Source organism: Diabrotica undecimpunctata, chromosome 6 (genome assembly GCF_040954645.1).
Source record: "Diabrotica undecimpunctata isolate CICGRU chromosome 6, icDiaUnde3, whole genome shotgun sequence".
In the NCBI taxonomy this organism is placed as follows: Eukaryota; Metazoa; Arthropoda; class Insecta; order Coleoptera; family Chrysomelidae; genus Diabrotica; species Diabrotica undecimpunctata.
Window position 1 is genome coordinate 15,459,567 of NC_092808.1, and position 18,459 is coordinate 15,478,025.

The 18,459-nt window shown below is 32.2% G+C and overlaps 1 protein-coding gene across 1 annotated transcript in view; it reads right to left on the minus strand.

Annotated features, from left to right (window-relative positions):
- LOC140443175 (clavesin-2) overlaps positions 1–18,459 on the minus strand; it is a 57,360-nt gene that overhangs the window by 24,049 nt on the left and 14,852 nt on the right. Inside the window, exon 2 of the mRNA XM_072534272.1 lies at positions 90–267. Within this exon, the coding sequence (XP_072390373.1) occupies positions 90–258 (169 nt within the window). The 5' untranslated portion in view covers positions 259–267. The remainder of the gene's footprint in view (positions 1–89; positions 268–18,459) is intronic.

Consider the following 18,459-nt stretch of genomic DNA (forward strand, 5'->3'; position numbering starts at 1 on the left):
CATCAGGGTACCTATTTTTTAACCTTATTTCTCTGGAATATATATGTCACTTATATTTACAAATTTATTCATTATAAAAAATGACTTACCAGTTCTACATTTCTTGATATTGGGATGTTTGGCAATCCACTCTCTCATTTGTTCTAATGATTGCTCACGAATGCTGTCATCTTCTCTAAGTTCTTCTAATGCTATTTTTCTTTCTTTTTCGGGTAATGTGAAAGTGTATTCTGTTTCTTGTTTACCGCCTAAACCCATTTTAGAAATCTGAAAAGGAATTTTAAATAATATATCAACTTTTTAATTTTAATTTTTTTATATTCTATGTATTTTATTATTACTGTACATATCGCATTAGTTTTCGTAAGTAACCAAGCGTCTAATATCACAAACAATTTCAAAGTGTTATCGTGTCTACGTCATAGCCAAGCGAACATCTTCCGTGACTTACTTATTCAGTAGTCGATTAGGACTTATTTGGCAGATAATTGTTTTAACTACTGATTTTAAATTGTTAATAATTAGGTATGTGCTTATTGTCTGAAAACACAATGTAGGATGGTGAAAGTAATTTTGCAGTTACAACAGAATTGTTTAATAATTTCTCTCAACAGAATTAATATAAATACAATGAATCTTGAAAAGTTACGTATTCAATTTTAACTGTTCTCCCACTGTAGCATATATGAGGAGGTAAAATGCAAACAGGCATAAGTCACATAAAAATCAAAGTGGTGTTAGATGTGCCAATGCATTGTTCTGTTGTAGGCAAAGTGGTTTATTCTACCTGATTATTGCAAAAAAATATTCCCAACGATAACAGCATGTTAAAAACCACCTTTACATGCAAAACAACTTATTTCCACTGTATTGGTCCATGCAAATCAGCTTATTTCCAACCAACCAATAGGGGCGCTGCAACTGCCTCTCAGCTGACCCAGTGAGACTTACAAATTTGAGGTTATGTGAGGGTTTTGTATTTTTGTGTTTTAAAAGTTTTTGTGACTACTATTTAGATTGTCAACGTATTTAGAAACAATTAGTAATTACGTTTATTTATTTAAACGAATTATTTAAAGGAGAATGAATGAAATGAAGGGACTAGAAAGATAAGAGTTACAGGAGGAAAATGAAAAAGTGAATAAATTACCAGGTCTGCAGCTCCTAAAAGAGCCATAGTTTTTGTACCATGTAAACACAACAATAAACGTTTCACGTGCCTAAAAATAGACCTAATTACATCAAAGATTTTAAAGAAGAGTTTTATAAAGTTCCAGGCCAAAAAGACAAGACAATATAATTGCCAGTCTGATTCATACAACACATGTCAAAAGACATAGACCTAGGCCGGTAAACAAAAACAAAAAGAAAAAACCTGGACCTGAGCAAAAGTATTAAATACAATATTTCTTTCCAACTGTCTCTGGTGTTAAAACTTCTGAATGTTTAAAATTTCGCACTGTTATTGGTGTTGGACAAACTAGAATAAAACACATAGCCAAAAAAGTACATTTTGGGTTTGCTGTTGAAGAGAAGAGGTGACACTTCCAAAAATAAGAGTTATCTGAAGAAGGAAAGTGTTAGAGAGTACATAAAAAAGTTCAGAGGAACTGAATCACATTACAGAAAAAGGAAGTCTAAAAGATTGTATCTGAGTAGTGAGTTAAGTATTAGTAAACTAAGTAAAATGTATAATGATCAGTGTGAAGAACAGTTAAAAGTAAAATGCAACATGTTTAGGAGGATTTTTATGAACAAGTTTAACATAGGTTTTAAGTCACCTGCCTCCGATATTATCAGTACGTGCTGCTTTCTCAAAGAACAAATTAAAAGTGCACCAGCACAGTCTGCTAAAAAGGCACAGCTAATGGTTGAAAAGCGGATTCATTCAAGAAGAGCAAAGGCGTTTTATGAGTACATGAAAACGGATGTCCCTCATTCTGTTAGCCTTTGCTTTGATCTTCAACAAATTCAGCCACTACCGAAAAGTCCAATTCAAGAAGCTTATTACGCAAGACAAATTGAGTTTTATAACTTTTGTATTACTGATCTAAAAACTCAAAACTCCATGTTTTATAGTTGGACAGAGAAGCAAGCAGGAAAAGGCAGTGTGGAAATATCATCCGCTCTCTTTTTGACAGAAACTATTTGACAGAAGCTGATTTTCAGGGTTGTTCTATACTAAGGTTGTTTAGCGATGATTCCTTTTCTCAGAATAAAAATAATATTGTCCTTATAAAACTTAGTTATTTTTTGGAAACACACAAAACATCAATCCAAAATATTTTATTGTATTTCCCTTGCATTTGCATATTTAGCAAACTGTTTGTTGCATTAACTAAGTATTATGACAATGTTTGTCACTTAGGTAGGGTCTTTCATTTATTGCTTTATTACTTTATTTACATGTTAATCAGCCTATGTGCACAACATTTTACAAGTAAAACGACTTATTTCTACTGCGTTCGTGCAAAATTGGTCTTATTGCCAAAGCAAAATGAATTTTTTAAACTAGTTTTCAGCTACCCTAACTAAAATGAGTATTTTAATCGCATGTTGGGAACCAATACTATTATATAATATTGATTAGAACTCCCTGAAAAATTACCTATTTGTGACTTAAGTTTCTTTGCATTTTACCTCCTCAGATACAGCCGAATTATTCGATCTTTATCGAACAATTAAATTTATTAATGATACCAAAATATCGTTAAAGCGTTGATTCTACCTGATTCTCTGAGTTGGATTACTTCAATTCAACAAGTATATCATAAACACTCAATTGAACCAATGATTAAGTCAGAACTTTACCTACATAGGTATCAAGAAAAAGTTAGAACAGTTAACTTCATATGGATTTCCGGAATAGTATCTGTTTTTAGTTGGGTGAGAAGCATAGAAACGCAGTTTTTTGCATAAATCGCTCCAAAATAGTACTACAAATGATAATTTTACTATGCGTGAGTTTTAAAATGTGTTTTTTATTAAACAAAATATGAAAAAATTCAAATGATTCAATATTTCCAGAGTTTTCCTCTTTTTCTTGTATGTATCTCAAGAACTAGTTTAGGTTTAGAATAATTTTTTATAGTACATAAAAGTTTTGTAATTAAATTTTACATAAAACAAATACTAGTTTAAAATCTTAAGAAGTATTATTATTATTGAAAAAATACTAAAACAACACAAACACAAAAAAAACAGTTAAAAAAACAGTTCTTCTCTGAATTTATTTTTCATACTGAAATCAAACTTAGGACCCTCGCTGAGGCTACCAAAATAGGTGGCGCTTTTTGCAGCATTACACCAGCATAGTATAAAAAATAGCATTACACATTTGCTGGCTTTCCGTTTCTGAGTTTTGAATCTTCCCGACTGTCTGAAGACGTAGAGACGTAGAGAAGACTGGCTCAATTCATCAAAGCCGTAGCAAAGCTCTAATGTATACAACCAAACTAATATGGAATTATCTGATATTGGTTATTATTTCAAGCAAAATAAAAAAAAATAACATACAAGTCAATTAATATTTATTTTAAAAGTAATTTAATCACGAATATACAAAAATTTACAAAAAAAATACAATAAATTCTCGAAGTAAAACGAATATTGTCTAAATTATTTTTGGTTATTTATGTCTTTTTTAGTAGTCAGTGTTACTACCACTAGCCATTATGCAAGCTTCAATTCAAGTGGACAAGCACCTATTCAAACTATCAACATTTTGTTGTGATTAGTTGTTCCATTATTTAAGAACAGTTTGTACTAGCTGCGCGGTGTTTTGTAGATTATCCCCGCGAGCTCTAATTCTTCTTTTATATGTATCCCACAAATGCTCTAGGATTAAGGTCGGGTGAACAAGCAGGTGACTCCAGAAAAGTGATATGTTCTACTTCGAGAAAATCTGTAGTCACTCTTCTATTATATGCAGGTGCATTATCATGCATGAAAATTAAATTTTCTCCAATTGCACCCCTTCAGTTTAACTACGGGTTCAAGAAAAAAATCAACAAATCTGCGAGCTGTTAAAGTTGGTGGATGTATGGAAATTATAGGATTTTTTTCACCGATCATAATGCCTTCCTAGAATTCCTCCTTTATATGTGTACAGATCTGGCAGTTTCCGTTCTTGAATGTCTTCCTCGCCCTCTAAGTACACGAATTCGTCAGTCATCTGATTACCTGTAACTGTCTACTGATGTATATTCCTTGGACACGAAGTCTTATCTTATGGTTTTAACTAAAACACTTACATTTGTAGCTTCTAAAAGCTGCTTTTTGAGCTGCTGGTGAAAAATTGTTGTTCCTCTAGTGGCTATTTGGACAAGGAAACGATCGTGACTAACCGTTGTTGCTTTTTGGTGACTTTGTGTTGGTCTATTCTTAAACGTTCCTTGGTAAGGCTTGACAGGGCTAAAAGGCTTGATACCTAGCATGGGTTTTTGACACAACGAAGTGTATTACGCCTACTACTGCAGCTATGTCTGAGACATCCCTTGCTTCACCAAAAGACGAATAATTTTTCCCCTTTGCACATCCGTTTTTGAATGCAAAATTTAGCTAATTTATTTTCGACCAATTTACTAAAGCATGTAATTTAATAACGTACCGAGCTGTGTTATCTGATTGTTTTATCGGATAGTTTATTTTCAATAAAAACCTTTATTCTTCGCAACAATAAAAAGTTTTTTAAAAGAAATAAATATTGTTTTAAAATACATGGTGATTCATATAAGTTTTGTTGTGTGTACTAATATATAGCGAGGGCGGTACTAATCACTCATTTTATTCTATCAATGCTAGTATTTTAACTATTGTAAACACGGTGGAACTTTTTACATCCTAATTGACTTTTAAGAACCTCCTTTTTATTTTACGATTTGTCACAAAATATTAGCAATGCCCAACTTTGTGATTCACCAAGAATTTATTGGGTGTAAGTGTTTTGGAAGGTTTGGCCCGTATATTTCCACTTTTTGTAACAGTTTAATTACAGTAAACGATAAACTGGAAAAAGTCGACTTTACTTTTTACTTCCACTATTACTTGTAATTTTTACACTTTTAATTTCTGACACTAATTAATCTAGTCTATCTGTGAAAAAATCGTCAAGTTTAAGTAAAAATTTTATACAGCTATTTGAACGTTCTAAAAAGTATATTAGGGGTAGCTTATGACTAGACTTCGGCAAATATGCATATTGCATATTTTGCATATTGTGCATATTTTATGCAAATATTTCATATTTTGGCATATTTGTATAAAAGTTTGCATAAAGTGCATAAAAGTTCAGATTTTTATACTGTATTTGAAAATTTTTAAACATACTAATTTATTTCAATTCTTGTATAAAATTTTGTAGTCATTTTAATCAAGAAATGATCTAAGTACGTAATCTCTACAGGTACAAAACATTTACAATTTCAAAGAAGATCAATTTAAGTAGCCCTCTACATTCTTAGAAAGTCTCGGTCACTGAGGCATTCAGTTATTGGATAATCGCTAAGGGTTCGCTCATTTGCATTTTATGATCTAATCCCCAAATCTATCTATAATTTATTGTATCTTAACAGCAGGTAAACGGCTAATAGTTTTGTTCCTAATTTAGGGATTTTCCAAAATCTCCCAGTTTATTGAATTAGGTACCTAAACATTTCTAATTTGATGCTCAGATTTGTAAATCATTTTTGTTTTGATATTCAAAGCGTAAACACTCGTTGTGCGTAACAAAAAGGAAGATTGTGATTTTATAATGCCTAAAACAACCAGTGCTTCAACTTGGATTAAACCTTATAAAGAGCTGTCTATGGATATGGGAAAAACTTACTGTTCAGTATGTGGGAAAATTGTAAGTATCTAATATTTTCTATTAAATATCTAATATTTCATACATACAGGGTGTTTCCAAATGACACTTACAACGTTTGACTGTAGATACTTCTCGAAAAATTGAACAAAACGATATAGTTAATGAGGGGTCAAACTTATTTACTTTTCGAGATACAGGGTGTTAAAATTAAAAAAAAAAAAATTCTTTTAGTTAATAACAACAATAACTTTAAAACCAACAAAACGTATTTACTTGAAATTTAGTACTCGTAGGTTGTTTTTAAATGAAAAATAGCTTCCTTTAGTGAGAAAAAATTGTCCATGGTACAATACAATGGTGTGTATTTAGAAAAAAATTTCACCTTTACTTTTTTTTATGAAGTCAGCTATTCTAAAACACAATTATTTTTATTGTAATTGAATTAACAAAAAAAAAAACTTTTGTTGAATTTTAAAATAAGTTATATGATGTACTAATGGTTAGTAACAAAAACTAATTTGTGGATTAATACTGCATTTAAAACACTTAGCGAGTGTTTTTTTTCCAAACCAGTTATTTGATTAACCAAAAACACCTTGTATATTTTTATATTTTAAAGGTTGGGTTAGAATAAAGGTTTTTATTTTTATTTATAGATAGCATGTGAGAAGAAATTTCAGATAGACCAACATGTGAGAACTGCTTCACACATTGCAAAAAAAGGAAAAATAGGAGGAAAACATCAAACTTCAATGGCTAAATGTTTCCAATCTACTTCAAAAAAATTAGATGAGCAAGAAACTTTTAATGAAGACTTGTGTCGCGCATTAGTGTCTGCAAACATACCGCTTTCAAAATTAGCAAATGTAAATTTTAGTTCGTTTCTAAAAAAATATTGCAAACTTAATGTTCCAAGTGATCGGTCTCTAAGAAGAAATAATGTGAACGGGCTATACTCGTCGGTGTTAATTAATATTAAGGAAGAAATTGCAGATAATTATTTTTACATATCTGTAGACGAAACCACTGATTCCTCAGGAAAGTATATTGCTCATTTATTGATTGGTGTTCTTAAAGAAGATACCTTACCAAAATCTCATCTTATTTCATGCCAGCAACTTGAGAAAACAAATGCTTTAACAATTTCGCGTTTTATACAAGAAACATTAGCAACTTTTTTTCTTCCGACAACTATTCCTTCTAATAAATTACTGCTTATTTTATCGGATGCTGCTCCTTATATGGTGAAAGCAGGACAAAATTTAAAAATATTTTTCCCAGATTTAATACATGTTACTTGTGTAGCGCATGGATTAAACAGAGTTGCAGAGGAAATACGAAAAAAGTTTCCTCTTGTAAATACCATGATATCCAGTGTCAAAAAAGTATTTCTTAAATCTCCTATAAGAATTCAACTTTATAAAGAAATGCTACCTAACATTCCTCTTCCACCACAACCTATTTTAACGCGATGGGGAACATGGTTAGAAGCAGCTAATTTTTATGCAGATCATTTTGTTAAAATAAAGAACATAATTGATACGTTAACAGATGAAAGTTCCCAATCTCTTTTGGATTCTAAACAAACTTTTCAGAGTAACTTGCTTCAACAAGAACTTTCATTTATAAAATCAAATTTTAGTTTTGTTCAAAAAACAATTACTCAGTTAGAATCACCAAAACTGTCATTGTTCGAAAGTACAGCATTAATAAAAGAATTTGCGTCATGTTGTCGGAACGTTAGAGGTAATATTGAAAAAGATATTTTAAAAAAATTTGAAGCTACTATGGAAAAAAATAAAGGTTACCATATTCTTTCTGAAGTAGTCAGTGTTCTAGCTGGAAATATTTCGGAAACAATTAATTTAGAACCAAATGTTTTGGTTAGTTTGAAAAATGCTCCCGTTACATCAGTTGATGTTGAACGAAGTTTTTCCATATATAAATATATGTACTCAGACAGAAGCCACAAGTTTTTGTTAGAAAATTTTGAACACCACTTGGTCATTTATTGTTACCATAATTCTAAATAAGTTTATTCATACTTAAAAATGATGTAGTTACTTAAAATAAATGTAAATCTTAATGAATAGTAGGAAATATTTAGTTATGTACACTTTTTTTTTAAATAAAATTGTTACTATTTTACGATTTTTTTATTTATTTGTATGCATATTTTGTAAAATATTTGCATATTTTCGGGTAAACACGTGCATATTTATGCGCATATTTTCTACATTTTTATTTGCATATTTGCCGAAGTCTACTTATGACAAATCCGTGAAGACGTAAACGTGATTTGTTTATTAAGAGAAGAAATGTCGCATCAAGCATAGGTTGTTAGCGACTACATAAGATATGTTATACATTGTGAGATATACATATGTATAGATTTAAGATAGTCTCTTAGATTATTTGATGAAAATTGTAGAAATTAATAAGTTATTGAAGTGTGCTAGATTTCAGCCAGATCGACCAAATAATTTATGTTATTTGTTTAACCCGGAGAGCGATTATTTAAACAACTGTACTTGCCCAAATAGTGACTATAGAGGTATTTAGCAGATCGCAATCGATTCTTTGCGACTTCAATTTTAAGATACATTAATAAGACTTTTTTTAAAGTTTTTATTAAAATTTTTATTAAAGCACATCTTTTTTTTAAGAACCTTCTATGACCAATAGGAATCATGCTAGCATTAATTTTCTTAAAATTATATTTCCATTGTTTATTAGATAACATTAGAGCCAAAAATTGAACAGATTTTAAATAAATATTTAGATTTTATAATCCGATTTATAGATGGTATATACAAGGAAGGTGTAAAATGTTATAACACGTTAAATTGATAGTACTCTTAAAACATCGCCACGTTCAGGTGGAGGTGAGAACTTTCCGAGTTCCTTTTTTTATAATGGAACTTAAAATTGAAGCGCGCTGGAAAAATTTGCAATATATCTGCTACTATGACACGCAAAACATTTATTTTTATTTAACTAGGGTAGCTCGAAAATATAATTAGAAATTGGCTACTTTCACCTCCCGGAAAAATTGGAAAATCCCGGAAAAATAAAAAAATTAATTTTTCCATAAAAAAGTTATTGAATTTTACTATTATTTCGTAAGAAATATTTAAATTGTTATAATTAATGTATATTAACATCTTTGTATTAATTTATATAAATGAATAATGTTAACTTAAAATGAGATAATTCCCGGGAGTTGGCCCTATACCATATTAGTTACAAAACTCGAATATAGAAGTAAAAAACTTCTATTATAAAAAAATTTAAAAAATGGAGGAAGAAGTCATTGATAAGTAGAAAACCAAAAAAAAGATATAGAAGAATATTAAGTAAAACTATTGGAAAATATTATGTTGATTACGAAAATAACTGTCGATGGATGGGAACAAAATTACGATTGAGCGAAGCCTGGAAATATCTAAAAGTAAAATGTTTTATTGTTGTATGTTGTGTATTAATTGGACACCTTCAGGAATCTTAAGTTGATGTTTATTGACTTTTAAATGGTGTGAAAAAGTAATTTGGACTCTTTCTTGGAGTCTTCTGAGGATCTGGTGGATAAGGGTCTATAAGCTCTAGCAATGTAGGTAACATCGCAATCTGAACAAGAAAGTTTGAATACACCACTGCGGTTTATGTAATGTATTGGGTCCTTTGTATTGGTTAAACTCTTGCTAAGGATGTTTTTAACTATAAATAAAATTTTGGGATAATGAAACGATAAAGAAGCACAAATTGGAGAGATATTGGAAATTGAGGGAAAGCCAGATTGGTGGAGGAAACTGAGCTCTATTTTGAGTTGGAGTTTATCTATAATGTATGGATCATAATGATAACCATTGTTAACTGTAATTTATTTCATAATGTTTAGTTCTTTTATTCCATGAATAAAACTGCGGAGCTTCTGTGACAGTGGATGGTTTGAAGAAAAGTAGATAACATAATTTGTTTGTGTAGGTTTACGGTAAGTAAAAAAGTTAAAGTGGTCATCTTGTCTGGTGACAAATAAGTCAAGGAAGTTGATATAATTAGATGTTTTTAGTTCCACGGTAAAAGTAATGTTAGGATCGATTTAATTAATTTTATATAATATTAATTATAAATTAACACTCCAAATGTGTTTATTTAAATTAAAATATGAAACGATATATTTTTTGAAGGCCCATTCGGGGCAAAAACAGTAAAAAAAATCTGTTTAATAAAAGGAAGTCTCAGTACAATTTGGAAGAAGGTGAATGGTATTATTTTTTTTGTTTTTTTTTTATTTAAAGAAACAAAGTCGCATCCACCCAAAGGTTATTAGCGACATTCCTGTAACATTTGTAATAATATTAAATTTAACATTTGTAACAATCAATCATTGTAACAATTGAACATTTGTAACAATTAATTAAGTTAAATTTTGTGTAACATATTTATACATTTTAAGTAACCTAATAAATTGTTCGGAACTAAACTTTTGTTGAGCAGTGCTTTCAGGTTATTTGGCAAATTGTAAGACTGTCTTTGATTTACATATTTAGGACAGTCTATCAAGAAGTGCTTTATACTGTCTACTGTATTGCATGTTTCGCATTTTGGAGGTTCACTATTTGAGAAGAGATAGGCATGACTATACCTACAGTGTCCAAGTCGTAGACGTGTAATAATAGTTTGGCATCTTCTACTTCTGGCTGTGGACTTCCATGAAAAATGTCACTTTTGATGGTTCTGAGTTTCGAACTAGAGTCATTCCACTCCCGATTCCACGCACTTAACACCTTATTTTTGAAATAAACTTTTAGATCGCCTGCGATACTCCGACACTGTTTCTGATGCGTCTCTGGTGATAGCGTTACGCGCACTAGTATCTGCTTCTTCATTCCCTTCTATGCCTATATGAGATAGTATCCATAGGAAGTGGACTCTTCTGAAATTTTCTTGAGCTTTCATTAATTCGGCCCTGATAATTTTTACATTTTGAATAGCTTTGACTGCGCTGAGAGAGTCAGAAAGGACTAGACAACAAGGGATGTTTTTAATATTTACTTGCTTGATGGCTTTGAGCAAACCAAATAGTTCTGCAGTATAGATGCTGGAATTTAGAGAAAGTTTAAATTAAAAAGTGTCATTTGGGGTTACCACTGCTACTCCAACGCCAAGTTCAGCTTTGGATGCATCTGTATAAATTTTAATCCACTCATTGTATTGTTAATCTAGGATTGAATTTAGTTTAACTTTAAAAATAATAGGACTAGTTTCATGTTTATTATATATACTTAACGCTGTAATGACTTTGGGCGATAATCCAAGGTAGATAGTTATTGGTATTCGTTTGAAATACTGTTGGAAATTGAATGTTCAGTCTGGAGCTATATAATCGCATTCTCTCGTAATAAGGTTTGGGGGCACGGGGCTTATTATTGTAATAATTAATATATTTGTTATTAAAAGTATTACAGTAGAGGGGTTTTTTTTATATTTGAGGCTATAGATGTAGCATGCGCTAGAGCTAAGTATATTCTTTGGTAATTTAGAGGTGGTTCGCCGGCTTCGCTCAGTATGCTTTCGGATGGAGTTGTCTGGAAGGCTCCGAGTGCAATTCTAATGCAATTATTATTAATGCAATAATAATCTAATGCAATAATTATTAATAATGGTATTATTGAAGATACTGCTTTTAAAATATTTGGAAAAACGTTAAAAAAGAAGTTGAATAATAAAGAGACCTCGTGGTGATATATAATTCAAGAAAAATAAAAGAGAAGAGAAAATTATATAAACAGTGGCAGGAAAATAAGTTAAACACAGATCTTTAAAACCATACAGTCGCCAAAAGGAAGTGAAAGAGCAGTAGCAAAAGCGTATACAAACTAATTTATACGATCATCTTGATCGTACGAAGAAAAAACAAACAAAGATATATAAAATAGCCAAGAATAGAGCAAATAAAGCAAACGAGTTTAGATATTAAATATTTTATAAAAAACAGTTTATAATTTTATAATATTATAACAAACCATAAAAATATAACATCAGTCAAACAGGAATTTTATCCAATAACAGATAAAAGTATTCATTTCAATCAACAATATAAAATCAAAGTCCACTAAGAATATAATTTAAGTCCAAAACAATAAAAATTAAAAGCAAATTAAAACTGATTAAATATCGATTTCGTACTAAATTATAGAAGCCATTTTACAAGTAATGGTTTCGGCTAATAGTTTATAAATATTAATAACATTATATTCTAAAATATGCATAAAAAATAAGAGAAAGTAAAAAATTGTCTACGTTATTCCTGTTATTAACAACTAGTAGTCAATCCCACGATACATAAGAAGCGTTGGTACAACTTTCTGTAATTTAACTCGCTTTATAGTCCAGTCGTCAGAGACAAAAATGCCACTGAACCTCTAAAAATTATACGAACAGACTGAATTTTGCTGAGAATGTCAATTTTGGGACCCCAAAAAATATGCAAAAAAGGTTACCACTCCTACCTTTGGGCTTCCTTCTAAAATTACCTCTCGTAGGGTAGGGAATCATATATTTAACAACAATCTGTATGCGGTAGAAAAAAATGTTTTAAAAAAGAAATGTAGCTGAGATAATTTTAAACAACAATGTAGATTGGCACTTTTTGTGTAGAATAAACTGTTCTGTCAGAAACAACGTTTGAAGCGACCGACGACTTTTAATGACAGTTACTCGCGATTTATTCTCTATAGAAACTAACTTTAGTTGCGGCAAGATGCGTGGAATGCACTTACAAGACGGTGTCTGCGACAGCCTTGTGGACTATTACTGGATGTATTTCGTTGCATGTTTTGGCAGTGGAAAGAAAAGAGCTCTTTACTATGGCCGAGAGAAGACAGAAAACGAAAAGGTCGATTGAAAGATGGCAAGAAGAATGGTACAACACGAAGGATGTGGCACAGTGGACAACGATGCTGATCCCGAACATAAGACATTGGGTGGACTGTGGCCACAGGAGACTGGATTATTTCCTAACGCAGGTGCTCACAGGGCACGGGTGTTTTAGGGCCTACCTCTCTAGGTTTGGAAAGGCTGACACAGATGAATGACTATAGTGTGGACACTCGGACACTGTGACACATACGATATTAGAGTACAACAGTAAAAAGGAACAGAATGGAAAGAAAGACAGCTGGACCAACAGTAAAGGTAAGAGGAAAAGATGCTGGAAGTTGAAGTTAGAAAAATGAGTCAGACTGTATAAGTTAGACGGTGTGAGTTATACTGTGTGAGTCAGATACCCGAAACGAGACAGAGGGCCTCCTTACTAACAGTCTGTGGATGAATGAAGATAGTGCTTCGGAATAGATGCCGGCCTTACAGCGGCCATTTCGCTTCCAAATCGCTGGATGACAGAGGAGAGTCTGGTTTAGCAGGTAGGAGTTCAGCGTAGATTCGGCGATGAGAGGGCATTGTAAAGTACCTCGGGAACTATCGCCGGGAGTAAGAAGAACGAATCCTGCACTAAGGTCAGTCAGGCCTTAGTGCATCTCCTGGACTGAGATGTCTTTTGAAGAAAAAAAAGTTGTAGCAAGATGCAAAAACTGCATACGAAAGATACACAACAAATTTTATTAAAAAAATTATTTCGCGTGAGTAACTGACAATCAAAATCTCCAGTTGCTTCAAGCGTTGTTTCTGTGAGAACGGTTTATTCTACAAAAAAATTTTGATAAATATTTTAATTTAAAATTATATATTTACAGATTCTTTGTAAACTGATATTATTCGGCTCCTATTTCGAAGGGGGTTTTAGGGGGAAGCTCGGTGGTAGAAGTGGAAAACTTTTTTGAAACTTTTTGGGGTCCCAGTGTTGACATTCTTAATAAAATTTAGCTTGTTGGTAACGTTCTTAGATATGAAATCTCTGACGACTGGACTAATACGACTAAAATGGAAATGAATTGGTAAAATTGCGATACCGTAGATTGCCGACGATTACTTAAATCTAAAGTAATGACAATTATTTTAAGCACCGTTTGCATATTTTTTATGATAATTATCAGTATTTAAGAAATAATTTTAATAAGTTCTTAATATTGACTATTAAAAAAATAATTAATGTAGTATTACGTTTGTTATATATTATCATACTTTATGCTGCAGATAAGTGCTCCTAACATGATGGACAAGAAAAATGGCTGCTTAAAAATGATAAAAGTGTAAATCCAGAAATGATTCCTGTGCATTATGTTATACTTACAAAGAAACCTTGGTAGCTAGAAACATCTCGCCTGTTCTAAATGAAGTCCTACATTCAGTAATAAAGAGTGTTATTGCTATTAAAGCTAATGCCAAATGTGAGCGCCTCTTCAAGCTATTTTGTGAAGATCAACTACGTGAGAGTTTTAATTCATTCTGAAGTAAGATGGCTATTTAAGTGAAACTGCTTGAATAGATTTATGGAACTGTTTAATACTCTTAGCGATTTTTTAAGCGACAAACCTGAAATGATGTATCTCTGTTAATAATCGATGATAAAGTATTTTTGTTATTTAGCCGATATCTTTGAAGAATAAAATATATTAAATAAGCAGTTTCAAGGAACAAATAAAACTCTTACCGATCAAAAGCAAAGATATTTAGTTTCATTACCCATATTGAGTAATGTCAAAAACACATAAACAACAGAAACAGTTTTATTGGCTCTGAAAATGTGGAGTAACAGATACCACTTTACTTATTGTTAATCATCTGAATTATCTATAGACTGATTTAAAAGAAACATTTTCTTATTTAACACAAATTGATTTTCCAACATGGATCATGCACCTAATTTTAGTGGATTTGTATTATACATTTAATATGCAGAAGATTTCTACCAACAGAGAGAGCAGGCAGGATTCCTGCCTGCAGGATCGAAATAGACAGCCTTGTAGAAGCAATTAATGAAAGCAGGATTGATCATAGATATAATATTTAATAATACTGTAAGTAATATTTAATAATATATTTAATAATAAATAAAACGTGGGATAAGGCAAGGAGATACATTGTCACCGAAATTATTCATAATGGCATTATAGTATGACTTTAATATGGTCAAATGGGACCGCAGATGAGTAACAATAGACGGCAAAAAGCTTTACCATCTCCGTTTTGCAGATGACGTTGTCCTTATCACAGATAGTTTAGGAGAAATCACAGATATGTTAAATAAATTGGACTTTGTATGATAAAAGGTGGGCTTCATCTCGTAATGAACTTGACCAAAACTAAATTTATGACAAATATGGACCCAATAGCCATTTAACTATTCAAGACAAAGTGGTAGAACTGGTGGGAAAATATACGTATCTGGGTTATGAAATAAGAATCAGCAGGGATAACCAAACATGCGAAATACAAAGACGAATTACTTTAGCGTGGGCAATCTTTGGAAAACTGCGAAACACACTTAGGGCCAACATACCAATTAGCCTCAAAAGAAAAGTATTTGACAAATGTATATTAGCGGTCATGACCTATGGGGCGGAAACTATGACTCTAACCAAGACAACGGCTTTGAAATTGAGAGTAGCACAGAGACTAATAGAATGGTCTATGCTGAGAGTGGGTTGCGGGACCGAATAAGAAACGAAGATCTACGAAGGAGCACGAGTATTACTAATGTTGTGGAACGCAGAGCGGAACTGAAATGGAACTGGGCAAGCCATATAGCGAGAATGCACGATTTACGATGGACGAGCAAAATTACAAATTGGAGGTTCAAAGCAGACAAACGTAGTAGAAGACCACCTACAGCATACGTGATAAATGAAGGCTGGATGATGATGATGATGAGTGCCATTGTCCAGTTGGACCGACGCTAACGCGACGATATTAGCGCTCGTACAACAAGGCTCTAAAATGGGGCATGGCACAAAACACTGATCTACACTGTTGTACGGAGTTGTGCGATAGTCATTAAAGACAAAAACTATGTTAGGTCTGGATTCTTTTGAGATGAGATTATACAGGCGGTTATTGAAAATACGATGGATCGAAAATATACCAAATAAAGAGTGTTAGAAAGAATATATACAGATAAAAATCTATTGACAATAGTTAAGATGAAGAAGCAACTTTATAAATGATAAATATGGTTTTCTGAAGCCGATATTTGAAGAAAAGGTCGAAGGAAGACGGGGCTTGGAATGAAAGAAGTTCTCTTGGCCGCAAATTGTACGTCAATGATTTGGAATTAGGGTGGCCAGCACAAGTATACGATTAGAACAAGATACAAAAACATTCTAGTTGATAAATTTTGGGCAGTTTAAAAGACTTAATTTTTATAGTATAACTCTGAAGCAATAGGAGCAGACAGAAATATAAGGGGAATAAGGTTGTTCTATAAATATCATAAGGTATTGATTGCAATTACTTTAGTATTCATAAGAAAATATTCATCATCATTATCATCCAGCCTTCATTTATCACGTCTACTGCTGGACAAAGGCCTTTTGGTGAGAAACCTGATGTTGTCAGCCCAACGTGTAGGTGGTCTTCCTCTACTACGTTTGTCTGCTTTTCGTGCATTCTCGCTACATGGCCTGCCCAGTTCCATTTCAGTTCTGCTATGCGTTCCACAACATCAGCAATACTCGTCCTTCTTCGCAGATCTTCGTTTCTTATTCGGTCCCGCAACGTCACTCCCAGCATAGACCGTTCCATTCGTCTCTATGCCCCTCTCAATGTCGAAGCCGTAGTCTCGGTTAGAGTCATAGTTTCCGTCCCAAAGATCATGACCGGTAATACGCATTGGTCAAATACTTTTCTTTTGATGCTTTTGAGGTCAAATACTTTTACTAGGACTTGATGATAGCAACTCGTAGACACTTCGTCTCAGGACCAGCAACTTCATGTGGAGTCATACGTTGCCATGTTATCATATCCACTGGTAACTTTAACATCCTAATATATAAGACTAAATAATGTAAACCAAATTGTAACACATAACTTTTAACGGGTTTTTACCCAGATATTTGTTGGCTCAAAACATGTACACCTAGACACTGATGATGGAATATGGATTCCGAAAACGTTTTGTCTTCATGACATAGCCCGTTTGGGTTTTTTAATCTTATATACCTTTAATAAAGGATTTTAACAAAAAATTTTGAGATACATGGTATACAGCCAGCTACAGGAACTTAGTTTCCTTGTGGATTTTGATTCATGATCTTCTTTGAAATGGCTGTTTGTATTCCTGTTTGATCTTCTCGTTTTCTTCCATATAATTCTTTGTAAAATTCTTCGACGACCTGTATTAACTTGTCTCTACGTGATATTATTTCACTTTGCTTGTTTCTTAATTAATGAATTTCGTATTTCCCATTCGCTAGTTTTATACGTAGAACTTTTAGGCTGTTATTTTCCTCTATAGTGCGTTTAATATTATCGGTTTTTATGACATCATTATCGGTTATTATTATTAAAAAATATTATGACATAAATATTTTTGGGTATTATAAGCAATAATTAGTTAAAAACCAGAAATATAACCAGTACAAAATCTTAAGGTAATATACATATCTATGATTACATTGCTACTAAGCTCATATTTTCGCAAGTCACACATTCTCTTTTGCTCAAATTTGACCTCAATTATCTATAAAATTCACAAACAGATTACACCACTTGAACCGTAAAAACCCACCTCTTAATTTGAATCCTTTTGAATTTTTTAGATTGCAAAATAATATATCGAAGAAATTTTATAAGTACAAAAAACAGGTTAACAGTCGTATGCTTACTTTCTTATTCCGTGGCACTTTCTCCGGCAATTTTAACAACTGACATTGAAAATCACTGCCATTACTAAACTTAACTTCGTCTTTTGATAAGTGATTGGCTATTATTTAATTCTTTTTTATATTAATGAGAATAAAAATTTGTATTCCTTTTGTTAACCAGAGAAATTAATTTATTATGTTTAATTTTACTCTTTGTTTATAAGAAAGCCGAAAGAAACTGCTTATAGATATATATGTAAAGCCCTTAAAACGTTTAGGTACTTCCACTAGCCTCTTATTCTTATTCGTAAGGTACTGTCAGTGAAATATTAGTGAGCGAATGTTGTTTTAACTCCGTTCTTAATATTCTTCAGTTACTTTCTCTAACATTTTTCTCTATGACCACATTCCCTATATGTTTTACATCTCATAGGTGGTCTTCCTCTCCGTCTTCGTCCTGAAGGTTCTCATTCAATTACTCTGTTTAGCCACGTATGGCCTGGCAGTTTTTGAACATGATCCTACCATTGTAGTGCTGTTTTCCTTTTTCTTGTTATTGAACAATCTCTTTTCCTTTTTCACTGGCCATATTACACTTCGTATACGGTAATATTTTCCACGATACTGTGGAAGATTATTTTTGTTTACTTTGATAAGAATGTTGTTCCATAAATTGCTTTTTGGTATATTTTTCGAGCTATTTTTATTTCTATATCTCGTACACATTTACCATCTCTATAGATTAGCTCTCTCGGGAGAACCTGTAACTCCTATAGTGCGCGTCCCCAGGTGGCGGATAGGGGAATCAAAATTTTACAAACAAATAGCAATCTTATAAGAGATATACCGAGACGTGAACTCCTTATAGTCATGGGAGATTTCAATGCT